Here is an 18,908-nt window from a genome sequence, read left to right as displayed (position 1 = left end):
TCACTTATCTTGAAATCTAGCCACTCCTATCTATCCCAACCTTCCGACTCAGGGAGGGAGAGATCTGTGCAGCACTGGAGGTTCCCACGGCTTACTGTCAAGGGCAGCTCAGTTGGAGGTTAAGTAAGCTATGACCTCTTTTTTTATGACACCCACTGCTGTAAAGCAGATAAGTTCAAAGGTCCAGCCACTTCGATGAGCCAGGGAAGGTAAGTGTATAAGGGAAGTGGGTAGGATTTGGAGAGCATGGGGGTTGGGCCTTGAGGGGATCAGGCTTGGGGGGGTGGGGGGAGGGCGTGGCGGGTTTGTGCCTGGGGAGTAGGAGGTGGTAGTTGGGGGGAGGTTGGGCCTGGTTGTGCTGGGGCTGGAGGGGATGGTGGGGGTTGGGGGTGGGTGGTGGAGGCAGGCTGGGTAGGGCCAGGCTGAATAAGGGGGGGTGGGGTTGGGGTTTGGGTTGGGTCAGGTTGGGTTCTGCCAGGCCGATGGGGAAGGGGGCGAGGTTGGGTCAGGCTGTGGGAGGGAGGGGTCAGGCTGCTCCGAGGGTGAAGGTTGGAGAGGGCAGGGGGGTGGGGTTTGGTGGTTGGATCAGGCCGGACTGGGGAGGGTTGGGCCGGGGGAGGGGGGAATAGTGGGGGGTGGTGGGAGTAGTCCAATGGGGGGAAGGGGGGGATGGGGGAGACTTGGGGGCAGAGGTAGATAAATTCTTGTCAGGCAAGGGAATCAAAGGTTATCGGGGTTAGATGGGAATGTGGGAATGAGCAGTACATGAGCAGATCAGCCATGATCTTATTGAATGGCGGAGCAGGCTCGAGGGGCTGAATGGCCTACTCCTGCTCCTATTTTGTATGTTTGTATGTACATACGTCCACTCCCTATTAGTGGAGGGAATGAAACTGACGTGATGCAGCACAGAAATGACGAGTCTCGCAGATGTGAATGGAAGGTGCTGGTCAGTTTCTAACTTTCGGAGAGGGGCTGGAGACATTTTAATTTAAAACCAACTGACTGAACTCCCTCTGGCTCTTAAAATCATAACCAACTCTGCCAAAGCAACATTTCCCACACATTTAACAAATAAAGACAGACTCGGGGTATTGGCTCTGTACTTAAAATGAGCTCCTTGCTTCTTGTCATAGTTTTGAGTTTATCCTTGAGTTTGAAGAGAAACACTTGGCTGTGCTTGGCTCTGATTTGTCTCCTTATACCATTTGCAGTTTGTGGAGGCAGATGTCTGCATTTGGATCATTCTTACCGTTGATTTTGCTTTATTGATTCTGATCTCTTTTGCTGCCCAGTGCTAATGTCCCCAGTCGGGAGGGCTTTAGGATCCTAGGAATCGACTCAGCTCCCACATCAGATGCTTCTTGTAAATTTTACAACTTCATTGATAAATTGGTTTGGGGATTAAACTGACTTAAAATGTGTGAGACCAGTGAGGGCAAGGAACAGTTTACAGATACCTGCATGGTACTTGGATCAAATGGCGAACTGATAAATGTTGAGTTTCTAGATCCTATTTTCTAGTTTATGTATAGGTAACAGATAAATGGTGCTAGGGAGGCCTTGCAGCACAATGGGTAGCCTCCCTGTCTTGGAGCTGGTTCTAGTCCCAACCCAGGATGTGATGGCCAAGCAAGTTGAGTAACAAACTGCAAATCCTTCCAATACACACTGATGGCAGGTGGTAAGAGCAGGAGAGATTCCTGATCAGCCATGCGATGGATAGAAAATTCATAGCTCTGGACTGCAACATGCCTGTAAAAGTGGCCACAGCATGTCACACCACCTGGGTAATCTGTGACACACACACACCCCACCATAAATGATATTAATACGTTAGTTGTATTCTAATTTCCTGTGACAGCCATGGATCAGTGGGTATCACTTCCATGTCTGCATTAGAAAGTTTGTCACTCCAGAGACTTGTGCATGTAGTCCAGGCTGATACTCCAGTGCAGTACTGAGGGAATGCTGCACTGCTGGAGGTGTTGCCAGTCAGATGAGGTGTTAAAGCAAGGCCCTGCTTGCCCTTGTTAAAGCAAGGCCCTTGCTGGTGGATGTAAAAGATCCCATAGTACTATTTCAAAGAGGAGCAGGGGAGTTCATCCTGGTCAATATTTATCCCTCAACCAACATCACAAAAAAGGTAATGCAATAATATACTGTAGATGCTGCAAATCTGAAATAAAATCAGAAAATGCCAGAAACACTCAGCAGATCTGGCATCATCTGTGGAAAGAAGCAGAGTTAACATTTCAGTTCCACGACTGTACATCCAAACTGAGTATTTCCAGCGTATTGTCCGTTCACAAAAAAACAGATTATCTGGTCATTATCACCATGCTATTTGTGGGATCTTGTTGTGTCTAAACTGACTGCTGCTTTTCCACATTAGAACAGTGATTCCACTTCAAAAGTATTTCAATGGCTGGGTACCACTTTGCGACATCTGAGGCTATGAAAGGTGTGAGATAAATGAAAGTCTACCTTTTACGTAAATAAATTGAATCTTGAAAGTGAGATTGTGCTTCGATCTTCTCTGGTGTTCCAGTGAGATCTGTTCATAACAACGGCTAAATGTTTGCGGCTAATGTTCATTTTTTGTAATAACGCCACTTGTATAATTCAGTGATCCTCGTTCTTACAATGTCCTGTGTTAAGTGCTGTGATGTTTCTACACATGGTGCTGCAGCAAAGGTAATCCTGCCCTTGAAAAAGAATGGGGAGAGGCTGGTGCAGGATAGTGGACCGGTCCCCTTTGGCTGGGGAAATGACACTGTTTCAATTGGTCAAACGCCACCATCACCCCTATCCAGACCCAGAGGGTAAACCTGGGAGGGCTGTCTCACCATCATACACACTGAGCGACCAGTAATGCTACTGAGTGCTCATATTCAAAGAACCGTGCTTCAGGAGGGCCCCTTTTGCTTTCCAATTCAGTGAACAAGAAGGACAGGCGACCGAGCTAGCAGCATTAGTGAACAAAGCAGCAAGACACCATCACAGACACCGCTGTCTGCTAGGTCAGACATATATCGGCAGAGTTGACACAACATCATCTCACTGTACAGATCCAGTGACGTATGCTAATTGTGTCCCATATATGCAACTTCATTTCTGGCTGAAACTTTATTATATAATCTCCCTGAAGAGGCAGGTTAATCTGCCGGAATTTCCTATTTGAAAGCTGTAAAGGGACAGACACTCCCCCACCCCCCCCAATCCGCCCACCACACATACATGCACAGTCGGAAGGGAGGATTCACCGGGACAGATTCAGTTGCAGCCACAATAACACCCACCACCTTTCTCAAGGGCAATTAGGGATGAGCAATAAATGCTGGCTTAGTCAGCGACCCCCACATCCCCTAAAACAATTTTAAAAACTCGCATTTATAATGCCCCTTTAACATAGCACAATGTGACAGGAGCATTAGTAAACAAATTTTGACACCAAGCCACATAAAGAGATCTTAAGACAATGACTGAATCTTGATTAAAGCGGTATGAAGCGTCGTAATAGAGCAGAGAGGGAGATAGTCAGAGAAGGAATTCTAGAGTATAAGACATATGAAAGCACAGCCACCAATGGTAAGCAGATGACCAAGAGGCCAGTGGAAAAAAAATATCAAACCCATGAAACACTTTGGTTTTGCACAGCTAAGGTGCTACAACACACACAAACCTACCAAGTTTAGAAACTTACAAACCAGTCTCCTCAGAAACCCACATAAGGAGAAATTCTGAAATTAAAAAAAAGCAAAAAAATGCCGGAAAAACTCAGCAGGTCTGACAGCATCTGTGGAGAGAGAAAGACAGAGTTAACGTCTCGAGTCCGTGTGACTCTCCTTCTAAGGAGATATTCTGTTTGGCCGACACAAAGTCCTCATATGACCAAGAGAAAGGAAAACTTGCATTTATATAGCGCCTTCCACAATGGCAGGCTGTCTCAAAGTGCTTTACAGTCGAATTTCTGTAGTGACCGTTGTAGTGTAGGGAAAACACAACACTGACAAGAAAACAGCAATGTGACTAATGACCAGATAATCTGTTTAACCAGTGTTTGCATTAGGATAAATATTGACCAGGACACCAGGGCGAACTCTTCTGCTCTTCAAATGGTGCCATGGGATTTTTTTTTGTGCCTGAGAGAGCGGACAGGATCTCCATTTCATCATGTACCCAAGTCTCTGGAGTGGGACTTGAACCCACGACCTTCTGATTCGGAGATGAGAGTGCGCGTGGGTGTGACAGAAAGATAACAAAATAGAGGATTACTTTGTGATTGACTTTAATATAATCTTTCAAAAGCTACTTCACGTTTCAACGGCAAATTTCTTCATGCCACATGCCTGCCAAACATGCAGGATGCTACAATTAACATCAGTTCATCGAGAGGAAGGATTTGTTTCCCGTCAGGAGTCCACACTAGGTTTGAAATGGAGATTAGGGAATGCATTCTCATGCCAATGTGACAGAATCTTCCTGAAGAATTGGGACGGATTCAAGGTCATACATGAGGTACAGAGAAACTTTCAGCTCTCAAAAGACAGTTCCGATAAGGAGATGAAATGCAACATTTCTCGTGGGTCTGATTCCCAACGACTCTCGAATTAATGAAAAGAGTTTTGTTCGGTGGAAAAGAAAGGAGTGTCTGTCGGCAGCACCAATCACTCGTTGCCTGGCTGCTGTGCCAACTCATAGTTCAGCTAGCGGCAGAGTGATGCCCTCTCCTATTCAGAATTGGCACTTAACCACTGGCGCGAAACCAGGTTTCTGTTGCTGCTCTGTCTCCCAACTTTGAAAGGTTCCTTCCTGAATGGGGACTTATGTTCAAAATTCAGGAGTCAGGTTGTGACCCAGCCATGGTACGAGACAATGTTTATGGACATTGATAATAAGGAGGAGCTCCCTACCTGAATTTCCACAGCGTTAAAGAGTTTCTCAAGACGCATCACTGTGGCCCAAGCTTTGAGTCACCAGTTCCTAATGGGGAACATTTGTAGACTCACATTTTCCTGGGTCTATGATGCTGGTGAATCCCTGATGGTTACTTAGAGTAACGATTCATATAGATGGAACATCTTTGAGGGAAGAGGTCATCCCCACAAGCTGAACAAATAGATGCAGGGAAAATTGGCAGTGAGCCGGAAGGGACAGTACTGCCTCCGACAGTGCAGCGCCCCCTCGGTACTGCCTCCGACAGTGCAGCGCTCCCTCGGTACTGCCTCCGACAGTGCAGCGCTCCCTCGGTACTGCCTCCGACAGTGCAGCGCTCCCTCGGTACTGCCTCCGACAGTGCAGCGCTCCCTCGGTACTGCCTCCGACAGTGCAGCGCTCCCTCGGTACTGCCTCCGACAGTGCAGCGCTCCCTCGGTACTGCCTCTGACAGTGCAGTGCTCCCTCGGTACTGCCTCCGACAGTGCAGCGCTCCCTCGGTACTGCCTCCGACAGTGCAGCGCTCCCTCGGTACTGCACTGGAGTGCTGGTGTAGGTTAAGAAAGACTTGTATTTAAAAAGTGTCTTTTCTGACTGCCAGACATGTCACAGATCTTTATCTTCTATCTGTGTTCTCTGGTCACTGACCTTCCAGTTGGTGGAAACAATTTCTCCCTATCTACTCTATCAGAACACCTCGTAACTTTGAACAACAAAATTACAGCACTATCAGCTAAATGAAGTAAGTTAACCACTAGTGGGACAGGAACTCCCCGAGCATCACTCTGTGCAAGGAATCTGTGCACTCTAAGTTCCCAGAATGGAGCCTATGGCTGTGTCACTGTACAGCTATGTTATATATAGGAGCAGGGGTGGTGCCACCCAACCAGGATTAGTATTAATAGTTTTGATACTGATAACAAGGCTTGTTCATTGGTCCAGCCACATTAGTTAATGTTTTCTTCCTAGATATTGAGACGAGCAGCGAGCTGGATCGCAGAGTTTATAAAGTGGGCTGGTAAGCAGGAAAGGAAGAGACCAGGTACGTAGAGGCCAGTATAAAAATACCAGCTGTGCCTCAACTGGTAGCAAGCTTGCCTTTATGTCAGAAGGTTGTGGATTCAAGTCCCACTGCAGGGCTTGAGCATAAAAGTACCCACTGTACCACCAGGCCTCTCACAACAGCTGGGTTTAATGCATCTTTGTTGGTTAACAGAAACAGGAGCCCAGATGATTAGTGCACGGTTAATTTATTATTATTAATACATCATATTGTAAACATTGCCCAGACTATGAGAAATAACAATATAACATCGCAATTACGACAATAAAAGGTCACACCTAGAACAAACTACACAACATTGAGAGGAGAGAGATGTGAAGGGGTTGGGTAATTCATACCTGTTCATTGCCAGTTTGTGACACATTTCTATTGGAGCAGCATCTTCTCACACAAGCGTTTTAGCAAAATAAATAAAAATGTTTTTTGCTTATTTTTTGAAATCATTCACAAGCTGTGGACATCACTGGCAAGGCCAGCATTTACAGACCGTCCCTAATTACCCTTGAGAAAGCAGTGACAAGCCCCCTTCTTGAAAGTGGCTGATTGGCTGGCTAGGCCATTTCAGAGGACAGCTAAGAGGTCGACCACCTTGCTGTGGGTCTGGAGTCACGTGTAGGCCAGACTGGGTAAGGATGGCAGATTTCCTTCGCTAAAGGGCACTGGCAAAGCAGGTGGGTTTTTAATGATAATCCAATAGTTACGTGGTCACCATTACTGCTGTCTGCTTTTTATTCCAGCTTTACTTAATTCATCAAATTTAATTTCCTATTGGCTCAGTGGTAAAAGCTAGGTATGCTAAGCAGATGGCAGGAGTGTTCCAGAGGCCCTTGCAGCCACCTCAGCCAGCACTGAAAATGGACTACCTGCGGCCCCACCCCTCCCCTTTCCAGACAAATTGGGTTCTGTACCACGTGGCGCTTCTTTGCAACAAGCCTCTCAGGAGGGTCGACATGAAGTAGCAATGCATTGCCTTGTGGGTAATGGACATCATTGGTGGTGTCACCGCTTGTGGATTCCAAGGAATTTCCAATTTCTATGGAATTGCAAAACTTTTTTTTTTGTTCATGGGATGAAGGCATCGCTGGCCAGGCCAGCCTTTATTGCCCATCCCTAACTGCCCTTGAGTACCAAGTGGCTTGCTAGGCCATTTCAGAGGGCATTTAGGAGCCAACCTCATTGCTGTGGGTCTGGAGTCACATGTAGGCCAGACCAGATAAGGATGGCAGATTTCCTTCCCTAAAGGACATTAGTGAATCAGATGGATTCTGCTATACACATCTTAAGAGCCACGAGGTTAGAATGTTCCCCTTCCTATTAATGTTAGGGTACACAGTTTGGGTTGACAGTAAGTTTTAGAGTTGGGGTGGGGGGCGGGGGGAGGGGGGGTCCTGGCTTTGTGGCCTCCTTAAGGTCTTGGGGTCTTCAGGCCAATTACAAAATTAAACATTAACCCCTCAACACCCACAGCCCTATCACAAATTAATTTACATTCACAGAAGGAACCACTCCTTCAGGCTAAGAGACTGACAAATTAACAACAATAGAACAACTGAAAGAGTTTGACTCGGCAGAGTAATAACAATAAGGTGAAATGGGCGTTGCATCTTCACAGGATGGCAAGAGCCTATGGCCATGGATTAGATTCAGCCCCTCAAGTGTTCCACCATTCAATGAGATCATGGCTGATCTGCAATATAACTCCATCTTAATTGCCTTGGCTTCATGCTGTTTGGGATACGCAAGGCCTCTACAATGAATACCCATGATCCACAGCAACTGTTCTCGTGGTCACATGATCTCCGCCCCCACCCCCCCCAACCCCCACCCCTTGCCAATGAGACCTCCGTACTGTTTTGTTCAGACTGTTTGTGTTTCACGGTCTGTAGGCACTTAAAACTATTAGTTATTTATCTTTTAAACCCCTTCTCACAATAATAAAAAGGACATTAAAAAGACGACAGTCACTTTGGCACAAATAAAATAAAAATATTCAAACAGGCATCACCAGTTATTGGCACGTAATACATTAACAAGGCCACGGGTCATCTGGCTACATTAATAATTTAACTCTTTCTGTTGCCCGGTGTGATTGGCTCACAGACTAAATAGTACGTTGCTTGGCAACACAAACTGAGGGAATCATCCTCCTGAGTTGTGCCGATTCTAAATGTGTACGTTGCCCCTCTTCCTGCTGAGATCCAGTTGTCCTTCTCGTGGTCACCTGCTACCCACCCTCCCCATCCCACCCTTCTGGTTTCCATGGCAGTGGTCTCCCTCACCACCCTCTCCACCCCAAATTCCCCCAATGACTTCAGTCTGTCTTCCAAATCTTGTTCAGTACCTTCACCACTTCTTCATAGATGATGAAAACGATGGCAACATCCAGGCAAACTCGACCTAAGCGTGGAACGGTCCCTTTGTAGAACCTTGGGGAGGGATGGGAAGACAAAAGATGTTTAATTAGGGTTGCCAGCTCTCCACTTTTCCCCCCTGGAGTCTCCAGGAATTAAGGACCAACCTTCAGGACAAGTAGGGAACATAAGAACGTAAGAAATACGAGCGGGAGTAGACCACACGACCCATCGGGCCTGTTCCCTGACTGTCATGGTTGATCCTGGGCTTCAACTCCATTTTCCTGCCCACTTCCCATATCCCTCAATTCCCGGAGAGCAAAGATGTCTCTCCCGGCCTTAAAGGTATTCAACTTTGCAGAGCATCCACAACCCTCTGGGGTGGAGAATTCCAAAAAAATCACAACCCTTTAGGGGAAGAAATTTCTCCTTGTCTCAGTCCTAATGACCAATTCCTTATCCTGAGGCTGTGACCCCGTGTTTTAGGTTCCCCGATCAGCGGAAACAATCCCTCAGTGGTCACCCTATCAAGCCCCTTCAGAATGTTGCGGGTTTCAGTGAGATCGTTTCTCATTCTCTCTCTTCACGTAGTGTCCTCAATTGCCCCCAGGCATTGCTAACCATGGCTCTCCACACAAGCCCCAGTCTTTCCATGGGTATCACAGTGGGGCAAGTAAATGAGGCAGGCCCTAAGCACTACCTCAGTTGGTACAGGGAGTGAACCTGCACTGTTAGTGCCTTTAAGTACCACGCTTAGACCAATTGAGGTAACCAGCCCTATTTCAGTTTATTAGTTCTAAGAATTATCAGAGGTGGGGGAGGAGTGGCTGTTTGATCAAGAACTATTCAATCACAGGGGCAATTCACAGAATAGTGTGAGCAAAGGAAGATTTCCCTTCAACTCTTTGTAAGAAAAATATTTTGTAAGATATAATATAAAATATAAAAATGAAATAAAAGCAACAGAGACATGAGGAGATACTTTTTCATGCAGCGAGTCTGGAATGCGCTGCCTGAGAGTGTGGTGAAGGCAGCATCAATCGAGACGTTCATGATGGAGCTGGATTATTATCTGAAAAGGAAGAATGTGCAGGGCTACGGGGAGAAGGCAGGGGAGCGGCGCTGGGTGAAGTGCTCATTCCGAGAGCTGGCGCAGACACGATGGGCTGAATGGCCTCCTCCTGTGCTGTAACAACTCAAGTGTTTGAGGGGTGAAAAGGCTGTCTCAAAATCATCCAGTCGGATGCGGATGATTGCATCTGCTTTTCCATGGGCTGTGGCACTCTCTGAGGATGGGCGTGTTGGATGTCCGACTTGCGATGGCGAGTGCAACCAGTTCAACCAGAGTCGGCAGGGTCACACAGAACTATACAGCATGGAAGGACATAAGAAATAGGAGCAGGAGTAGGCCATTCAGCCCTTCAAGCCCGGTCCACGGTTTTAATAGGTAGGAGGCCATTCAGCCCATCGTGCCTGTGCTGGCTCTTTGAAAGAGCTATTTTCCCATTAGTCCCACTACCCTCTATACGCTTTCCCCATTGCCCAACCAATTGGTCCTTTTCATGTATTTATCCTATTTCCTTTTTAAAGTAACATTTGAATCTGCTTTCACCAGCCTTTGGCACATTGCACTCCTGACCATAACAGCTCACTGCAAAAAAATAAATTCTCCTCACACCGCTTTTCATTCTTTTGGGCAATCATTTTAAATATGTCTTCTAGTTACTGACGCTTCTATTACTGGAAACATCCCTTTCCCATCTACACTATCTAAACCCTTCATGATTTTGAATACCTCTATCAGATCCCCTCTTAGCTTTCTCTCCTTTAAGGAGAACACCCAGGGCTCATCCAGAACAAAAAAAACACAAAATGCTGGAAAAACTCAGCAGGTCTTACAGCATCTGTGGAGAGAGAATAAAACAGAGTTAATGTTTCGTGTCCGTCTGACTCTTCTGCAGAGCTAATCCAGCTTTGAGGTACTGCCGTAAGCGCGGGTAATCAGGCAGCCTGATTTCAGGCTTGGGAGTGAGGTGTAATCTCAGGATACTGGTGGCCATTTGATCAGCTGGGGGAAGTGGTGCCTGTCTCTGTGGTTAGGATTTGATCAGGGAGTTTGTGTTATCCCAAACCCTGGATGCAACGGCATGTGCCAATTTTCAATGGATGCCTTTTGGAAATGAACACACGTGACAGGGAATGTTTCCTGTTTGACACACAGGCTAAGTGTAAGTGTAGCTTACACAGAAAGCGCAGCTTTGACACAATAAGAACAATGTTACAAAGCAGAACTGTTGAAACTATTAAGAGAACGCAAGAAATTGTGGGAATCATCGATGATAAACCTTAAGCTCAAGGATGGACCCAGGAGAACAAAATTACTTGGTCGCAAATAACAGTTTCCTGATTTGGTAAGAACAGAAGCTGCCACTAGAAGTATAAAAAGGACTTTGGAAATAGCGAGAGGCTTCAACGTATGAACATCCATACGAACGCTCAAATTAGGAGGGGGGTAGGCCATTCGGCCCCTCGAGCCTGCTCCACCATTCGATAAGATCATAGCATTGTAATGTAGCATTGGTAGAACTGGCAGCTGAGGGCAGGGGAATGAGGAGGGCAGCCGGTGTGGCTAAGAGCACATCAGTAAAGAGGAATATCCTCCGCGATTGCTCTTGTGGATCAGTAGAGTTCGCTCGATCGGCAAGCCACCAGGTGGCTCCCTCCACCACTGGTGCACAGGGACTCCAGGGTTTCCTTTATACAAGATGCACTGCAGCAACTTGCCAAGGCTCCTTGGACAGCACCTTCCAAACCTTCGACCACTACCATCTAGAAGGACAAGGGCAGCAGAGAGATGGGAACACCACCACCTGGAAGTTCCCCTCCAAATCACACACCATCCTGACTTGGAAATATATCGGCCGTTCCTTCACTGTCGCTGGGTCAAAATCCTGGAACTCCCTCCCTAACAGCACTGTGGGTGTACCTACACCACATGGACTGCAGCGGTTCAAGAAGAAACACTTGCATTTATATAGTGCCTTTCGCAAACTCAGGACACCTCAAAGCTCTTTACAACCAATTAGTTATTTTTTGAAGTGTAGTCACTGCTGTAATATATGAAACACAGCAGCCAATTTTGGCACAGCAAGCTCCCACAAACAGCAACGTGATAATGACCTGTTTCAGGCTTCTGGAACATTTGCAACTATCTTCTCAAGGGGCAATTCGAGATGGGCAATAAATGCCTGTCTTGTCAGTGACTCCCACATCCCAGGAATAAATTGGACAAAAGATAACTTTATGCGGAAATTTCCTCAGGAGATCAGTGGGGTTGGGAGGGTGGTGGGGTTTGGTGCAGGGGGATGGGAGTTGCTTGCAGCAGTCTCCTAGCTGGTCTGTGTAACAATAGAGCTCTCTTCAAAACGCGGGCACGAGGCGGCAGGACTGACAGAAGATGAGATAGAAAGGGGGAGCGAGGAGCAGACAACGAGAGATAGGGAGAGAGCAAGATCCAGGCAGGACAAATGTTCCCTGGCAGCAGGAAACAGGCTTTTAAACAAAGGACCTTGTACAGCACAGAGCAGAAACCGGCAGCGGAGCCAGAGATTTGATTTCAATTGAGTTCGAGAAGATTGGGGTTGGTGGGGTGGGGAGGGGAGGGGGACAGTGCACAGAGAGAGGAGATAAGATTTTAAACAGTTCCTTTCTGATGCTCTTACCAGCTCCCTTCTGCATTCCCACTGTCTCGGTGTTACTTCACCATTTTCATCTACATCAGGTGTTGCTGATGCTTTGTCAGAGAGGAAGAGGCTATCGCTACAACATGGGCTGACGGGTCATATCCACATGGAGCTCCCTTCCTTTCACTCCAGCTCTCAGCTGTGGCCATGTGAGAGGCAGACAAATCTCTCCGAATGGGGAATTCAGAACAAGCTGTATCTCTCCATGAAAGGTAACCTCCTAGTTCCCCAGCCCAGTTTTTTTTTTGCTGGGAGAACTTGCATTTCTCTGGCACCTTTCACATCCACAGGACTTCCCAAAGCAATTGACAGCCAATGAAGTGCTCTTTGAAATGTAGTCACTGCTGTAATGTAGGAACCACAGCAGCCAATTTGCGCACAGCAAGCTCCCACAAACAGCAATGTGATAATGACCAAATAATCTGCCTTGCTGATGCTGGGATAAATATCGACCGAGAGAACTCTCCTGTTCTTCTTCAAAATAGTGCTGTTAGATCTTTGATGTCCTCCTGAGAGAGCAGGCAAGGCCTCAGTTTAATATCTCATTCAAAAGACAGCACATCTGATGGTGCAGCACTCCCTCAGCGCAACAAACGTTTCATTCCTGTGCCAGACTCGAGGTCCAGTACTAAGTGCAGTGATGGGGATCGGCTGTCACCGAAACCGGGCCTGTTGTTTACCGCCTCCTCAACGCTCAGTGTTAGCGCTACCAAATCTGGCAGGATGTGTCACATGACCTCTGGCCTCTCACTGCCCCGCCCCATCCCACCCATTGGCTGTCCGACACTTTCATCCTTGTGATGCACTGCCTGCCCACAGCCAATCGGAATGCAAAGTGATCCTGCATTACCCAATTGGATGAATCCTGACTAACTCAGGCGGCCTTTTCCCTTCCCAACTCCAAGCATTTCTCAACTGAGGAAACAATTTTTTTTATCGCCCCTCCAACCCTGGGGATCAATGGCTGGACCCCAAGGTACACACCTCCTGAGGGTGAAGTCTTGCACCGCACTAGATTTGGGGCTGTGTTCTGCTTTTTTTTTTCTGCTGTGCTCCCCTTTCCTTTGGTAGGAAGAATGTGGAGAGACGATATGGGCCGTAACCCCCGATGGGGTGGCAATCGAGTCAGGTCACCACTCTGCTCAAAATGACTTATCTGGAAATCCAGGTGATCCTATCTCGCCCGACCTTCCAGGCTCAGGTTGGGTGAAATCTGTGTTGGCGCTGGTGTCAAGGGTAGCTCAGTCACAGGTGAGTACTGAGGGAGTGCTGCACTGTCAAGAGGGTCAGTACTGAGGGAGTGCTGCACAGTCAAGAGGGTCAGTACTGAGGGAGTGCTGCACTGTCAGAGGGTCAGTACTGAGGGAGTGCTGCACTGTCAGAGGGTCAGTACTGAGGGAGTGCTGCACTGTCAGAGGGTCAGTACTGAGGGAGTGCTGCACTGTCAGAGGGTCAGTACTGAGGGAGTGCTGCACTGTCAGAGGGTCAGTACTGAGGGAGTGCTGCACTGTCAGAGGGTCAGTACTGAGGGAGTGCTGCACTTTTGTAGAGTAAGTACTGAGGGAGTGCTGCACTGTCGGAGGGTCAGTACTGAGGGAGTGCTGCACTGTCAGAGGGTCAGTATTGAGGGAGTGCTGCACTGTCAAAGGGTCAGTACTGAGGGAGTGCTGCACTGTCGGAGGGTCAGTATTGAGGGAGTGCTGCACTGTCAGAAGAGGGCCAGTACTGAGGGAGTGCTGCACTGTCAGAGGGCCAGTACTGAGGGAGTGCTGCACTGTCAGAGGGCCAGTACTGAGGGAGTGCTGCACTGTCAGAAGAGGGTCAGTACTGAGGGAGTGCTGCACTGTCAGAGGGTCAGTACTGAGGGAGTGCTGCACTGTCAGAGGGTCAGTACTGAGGGAGTGCTGCACTGTCAGAGGTTCAGTACTGAGGGAGTGCTGCACTGTCAGAGGGTCAGTATTGAGGGAGTGCTGCACTGTCGGAGGGTCAGTATTGAGGGAGTGCTGCACTGTCGGAGGGTCAGTATTGGGGGAGTGCTGCACTGTCGGAGGGTCAGTACTGAGGGAGTGCTGCACTGTCGGAGGGTCAGTACTGAGGGAGTACTGCACTGTCGGAGGGTCAGTACTGAGGGAGTACTGCACTGTCGGAGGGTCAGTACTGAGGAAGTGCTGCACTGTCGGAGGGTCAGTACTGAGGGAGTGCTGCACTGTCGGGGGGTCAGTATTAAGGGAGTGCTGCACTGTCAGAAGAGGGTCAGTACTGAGGGAGTGCTGCACTGTCAGAGGGTCAGTACTGAGGGAGTGCTGCACTGTCAGAGGGTCAGTACTGAGGGAGTGCTGCACTGTCGGGGGGTCAGTATTGAGGGAGTGCTGCACTGTCAGAAGAGGGTCAGTACTGAGGGAGTGCTGCACTGTAAGAGGGTCAGTACTGAGGGAGTGCTGCACTGTCAGAGGGTCAGTACTGAGGGAGTGCTGCACTGTCAGAGGGTCAGTACTGAGGGAGTGCTGCACTGTCAGAGGGTCAGTACTGAGGGAGTGCTGCACTGTCAGGGAGTCAGTATTGAGGGAGTGCTGCACTGTCAGAGGGTCAGTACTGAGGGAGTGCTGCACTGTCAGAGGGTCAGTACTGAGGGAGTGCTGCACTGTCAGAGGGTCAGTACTGAGGGAGTGCTGCACTGTCAGAGGGTCAGTACTGAGGGAGTGCTGCACTGTCGGATGGTCAGTACTGAGGGAGTGCTGCACTGTCAGAGAGGGCCAGTACTGAGGGAGTGCTGCACTGTCAGAGGGCCAGTACTGAGGGAGTGCTGCACTGTCAGAGGGTCAGTATTGAGGGAGTGCTGCACCTGTCGCAGGGTCAGTATTGAGGGAGTGCTGCTCTGTCGGAGGGTCAGTATTGGGGGAGTGCTGCACTGTCGGAGGGTCAGTACTGAGGGAGTGCTGCACTGTCGGGGGGTCAGTATTGAGGGAGTGCTGCACTGTCAGAAGAGGGTCAGTACTGAGGGAGTGCTGCACTGTCAGAGGGTCAGTACTGAGGGAGTGCTGCACTGTCAGAGGGTCAGTACTGAGGGAGTGCTGCACTGTCAGAGGGTCAGTACTGAGGGAGTGCTGCACTGTCAAAGGGTCAGTACTGAGGGAGTGCTGCACTGTCGGAGGGTCAGTATTGAGGGAGTGCTGCACTGTCAGAAGAGGGCCAATACTGAGGGAGTGCTGCACTGTCGGAGGGTCAGTACTGAGGGAGTGCTGCACTGTCGGAGGGTCAGTACTGAGGGAGTGCTGCACTGTCGGAGGGTCAGTACTGAGGGAGTGCTGCACTGTCGGAGGGTCAGTACTGAGGGAGTGCTGCACTGTCGGAGGGTCAGTACTGAGGGAGTGCTGCACTGTCGTGGGATCAGTATTGAGGGAGTGCTGCACTGTCGGGGGGTCAGTATTGAGGGAGTGCTGCACTGTCAGAGGGTCAGTACTGAGGGAGTGCTGCACTGTCAGAGGGTCAGTACTGAGGGAGTGCTGCACTGTCAGAGGGTCAGTATTGAGGGAGTGCTGCACTGTCAAAGGGTCAGTACTGAGGGAGTGCTGCACTGTCGGAGGGTCAGTATTGAGGGAGTGCTGCACTGTCAGAAGAGGGCCAGTACTGAGGGAGTGCTGCACTGTCGGAGGGTCAGTACTGAGGGAGTGCTGCACTGTCGGAGGGTCAGTACTGAGGGAGTGCTGCACTGTCGGAGGGTCAGTACTGAGGTAGTGCTGCACTGTCGGAGGGTCAGTACTGAGGGAGTGCTGCACTGTCGGAGGGTCAGTACTGAGGGAGTGCTGCACTGTCGGAGGGTCAGTACTGAGGGAGTGCTGCACTGTCGGAGGGTCAGTACTGAGGGAGTGCTGCACTGTGAGCGGGTCAGTACTGAGGGAGTGCTGCACTGTCGGGGGTCAGTATTGAGGGAGTGCTGCACTGTCGGGGGGTCAGTACTAAGGGAGTGCTGCACTGTCGGGGGGTCAGTATTGAGGGAGTGCTGCACTGTCAGAGGGTCAGTACTGAGGGAGTGCTGCACTGTCAGAGTGTCAGTACTGAGGGAGTGCTGCACTGTCGGAGGGTCAGTATTGAGGGAGTGCTGCACTGTCAGAGGGTCAGTACTGAGGGAGTGCTGCACTGTCAGAGGGTCAGTACTGAGGGAGTGCTGCACTGTCAGAGGGTCAGTACTGAGGGAGTGCTGCACTGTCAGAGGGTCAGTACTGAGGGAGTGCTGCACTGTCGGAGGGTCAGTACTGAGGGAGTGCTGCACTGTCGGAGGTTCAGTACTGAAGGAGTGCTGCACTGTCGGAGGGTCAGTACTGAAGGAGTGCTGCACTGTCGGAGGGTCAGCACTGAGGGAGTGCTGCACTGTCGCAGGGTCAGTACTGAGGGAGTGCTGCACTGTTGGAGGGTCAGTATTGAGGGAGTGCTGCACTGTCAGAGGGTCAGTACTGAGGGAGTGCTGCACTGTCAGAGGGTCAGTATCGAGGGAGTGCTGCACTGTCAGAGGGTCAGTACTGAGGGAGTGTTGCACTGTCAGAGGGTCAGTATTGAGGGAGTGCTGCACTGTCAGAGGGTCAGTACTGAGGGAGTGCTGCACTGTCAGAGAGTCAGTATTGAGGGAGTGCTGCACTGTCAGAGGGTCAGTACTGAGGGAGTGCTGCACTGTCAGAGGGTCAGTACTGAGGGAGTGCTGCACTGTCAGAGGGTCAGTATTGAGGGAGTGCTGCACTGTCAAAGGGTCAGTACTGAGGGAGTGCTGCACTGTCGGATGGTCAGTATTGAGGGAGTGCTGCACTGTCAGAAGAGGGCCAGTACTGAGGGAGTGCTGCACTGTCAGAGGGCCAGTACTGAGGGAGTGCTGCACTGTCAGAGGGTCAGTATTGAGGGAGTGCTGCACCGTCGGAGGGTCAGTATTGAGGAAGTGCTGCACTGTCGGAGGGTCAGTATTGGGGGAGTGCTGCACTGTCGGAGGGTCAGTACTGAGGGAGTGCTGCACTGTCGGAGGGTCAGTACTGAGGGAGTGCTGCACTGTCGGAGGGTCAGTACTGAGGGAGTGCTGCACTGTCGGAGGGTCAGTACTGAGGGAGTGCTGCACTGTCGGAGGGTCAGTACTGAGGGAGTGCTGCACTGTCGGAGGGTCAGTACTGAGGGAGTGCTGCACTGTCAGAGGGTCAGTATTAAGGGAGTGCTGCACTGTCAGAAGAGGGTCAGTACTGAGGGAGTGCTGCACTGTCAGAGGGTCAGTAATGAGGGAGTGCTGCACTGTCAGAGGGTCAGTACTGAGGGAGTGCTGCACTGTCGGGGGGTCAGTATTGAGGGAGTGCTGCACTGTCAGAAGAGGGTCAGTACTGAGGGAGTGCTGCACTGTCAGAGGGTCAGTACTGAGGGAGTGCTGCACTGTCAGAGGGTCAGTACTGAGGGAGTGCTGCACTGTCAGAGGGTCAGTACTGAGGGAGTGCTGCACTGTCAAAGGGTCAGTACTGAGGGAGTGCTGCACTGTCGGAGGGTCAGTATTGAGGGAGTGCTGCACTGTCAGAAGAGGGCCAGTACTGAGGGAGTGCTGCACTGTCGGAGGGTCAGTACTGAGGGAGTGCTGCACTGTCGGAGGGTCAGTACTGAGGGAGTGCTGCACTGTCGGAGGGTCAGTACTGAGGGAGTGCTGCACTGTCGGAGGGTCAGTACTGAGGGAGTGCTGCACTGTCGGAGGGTCAGTACTGAGGGAGTGTTGCACTGTCAGAGGGTCAGTACTGAGGGAGTACTGCACTGTCGGGGGGGTCAGAATTGAGGGAGTGCTGCACTGTCAGAGGGTCAGTACTGAGGGAGTGCTGCTCTGTCAGAGGGTCAATACTGAGAGATTGCTGCACTGTCAGAGGGTCAATACTGAGGGAGTGCTGCACTGTCGGAGGGTCAGTATTGAGGGAGTGCCGCACTGTCGGAGGGTCAGTATTGAGGGAGTGCTGCACTGTCAGAAGAGGGCCAGTACTGAGGGAGTGCTGCACTGTCGGAGGGTCAGTACTGAGGGAGTGCTGCACTGTCGGAGGGTCAGTACTGAGGGAGTGCTGCACTGTCGGAGGGTCAGTACTGAGGGAGTGCTGCACTGTCGGAGGGTCAGTACTGAGGGAGTGCTGCACTGTCGGAGGGTCAGTACTGAGGGAGTGCTGCACTGTCGGAGGGTCAGTACTGAGGGAGTGCTGCACTGTCGGAGGGTCAGTACTGAGGGAGTGCTGCACTGTCGTGGGATCAGTATTGAGGGAGTGCTGCACTGTCGGGGGGTCAGTATTGAGGGAGTGCTGCACTGTCGGGGGGTCAGTATTGAGGGAGTGCTGCACTGTCAGAGGGTCAGTACTGAGGGAGTGCTGCACTGTCAGAGTGTCAGTACTGAGGGAGTGCTGCACTGTCGGAGGGTCAGTATTGAGGGAGTGCTGCACTTTTGGAGGGTCAGTACTGAGGGAGTGCTGCACTGTCAGAGGGTCAGTACTGAGGGAGTGCTGCACTGTCGGAGGGTCAGTATTGAGGGAGTGCTGCCCTGTTGGAGGGTCAGTACTGAGGGAGTGCTGCACTGTCAGAGGGTCACAAGCTGCTGTAAACCAGGTAAGTTTATAGGTCTTCGACAAGCCAAAAGAAGGTAAGTGTACACGGTGAGTGAGGAGGATTCACGGGAGTGTGGAGTTGGGCCTGGTGGGAGAGGCTGGTAGTCAGTCAGGGTGGGGGGGGAGGGAGGAGGAGGAGGTCAGGAGTCGGGCCTTGGTTGGGGGGGGGGAAGGGGTGGTGGGGGTGCTGAGGCCTGGAGTTGGCCCTGGAGATGGTGGG

At 50.3% G+C, this 18,908-nt stretch overlaps 1 protein-coding gene across 1 annotated transcript in view; it reads right to left on the bottom strand.

The window, feature by feature from the left end:
- Positions 1-6,171: 6,171 nt before the first annotated feature.
- The window catches only part of LOC121286497 (tricarboxylate transport protein B, mitochondrial), a 96,113-nt gene continuing 83,376 nt past the window's right edge, over positions 6,172-18,908 (bottom strand). The window contains exon 9 of the mRNA XM_041203637.1: positions 6,172-8,427. Coding sequence (XP_041059571.1) covers positions 8,313-8,427 — 115 coding nt within the window. The 3' untranslated portion in view covers positions 6,172-8,312. The remainder of the gene's footprint in view (positions 8,428-18,908) is intronic.

Source organism: Carcharodon carcharias, chromosome 13 (genome assembly GCF_017639515.1).
Source record: "Carcharodon carcharias isolate sCarCar2 chromosome 13, sCarCar2.pri, whole genome shotgun sequence".
NCBI lineage: Eukaryota > Metazoa > Chordata > Chondrichthyes > Lamniformes > Lamnidae > Carcharodon > Carcharodon carcharias.
The sequence above is the reverse complement of the archived record's forward strand: the minus strand, read 5'-3'. Positions and strand labels throughout refer to the sequence as shown.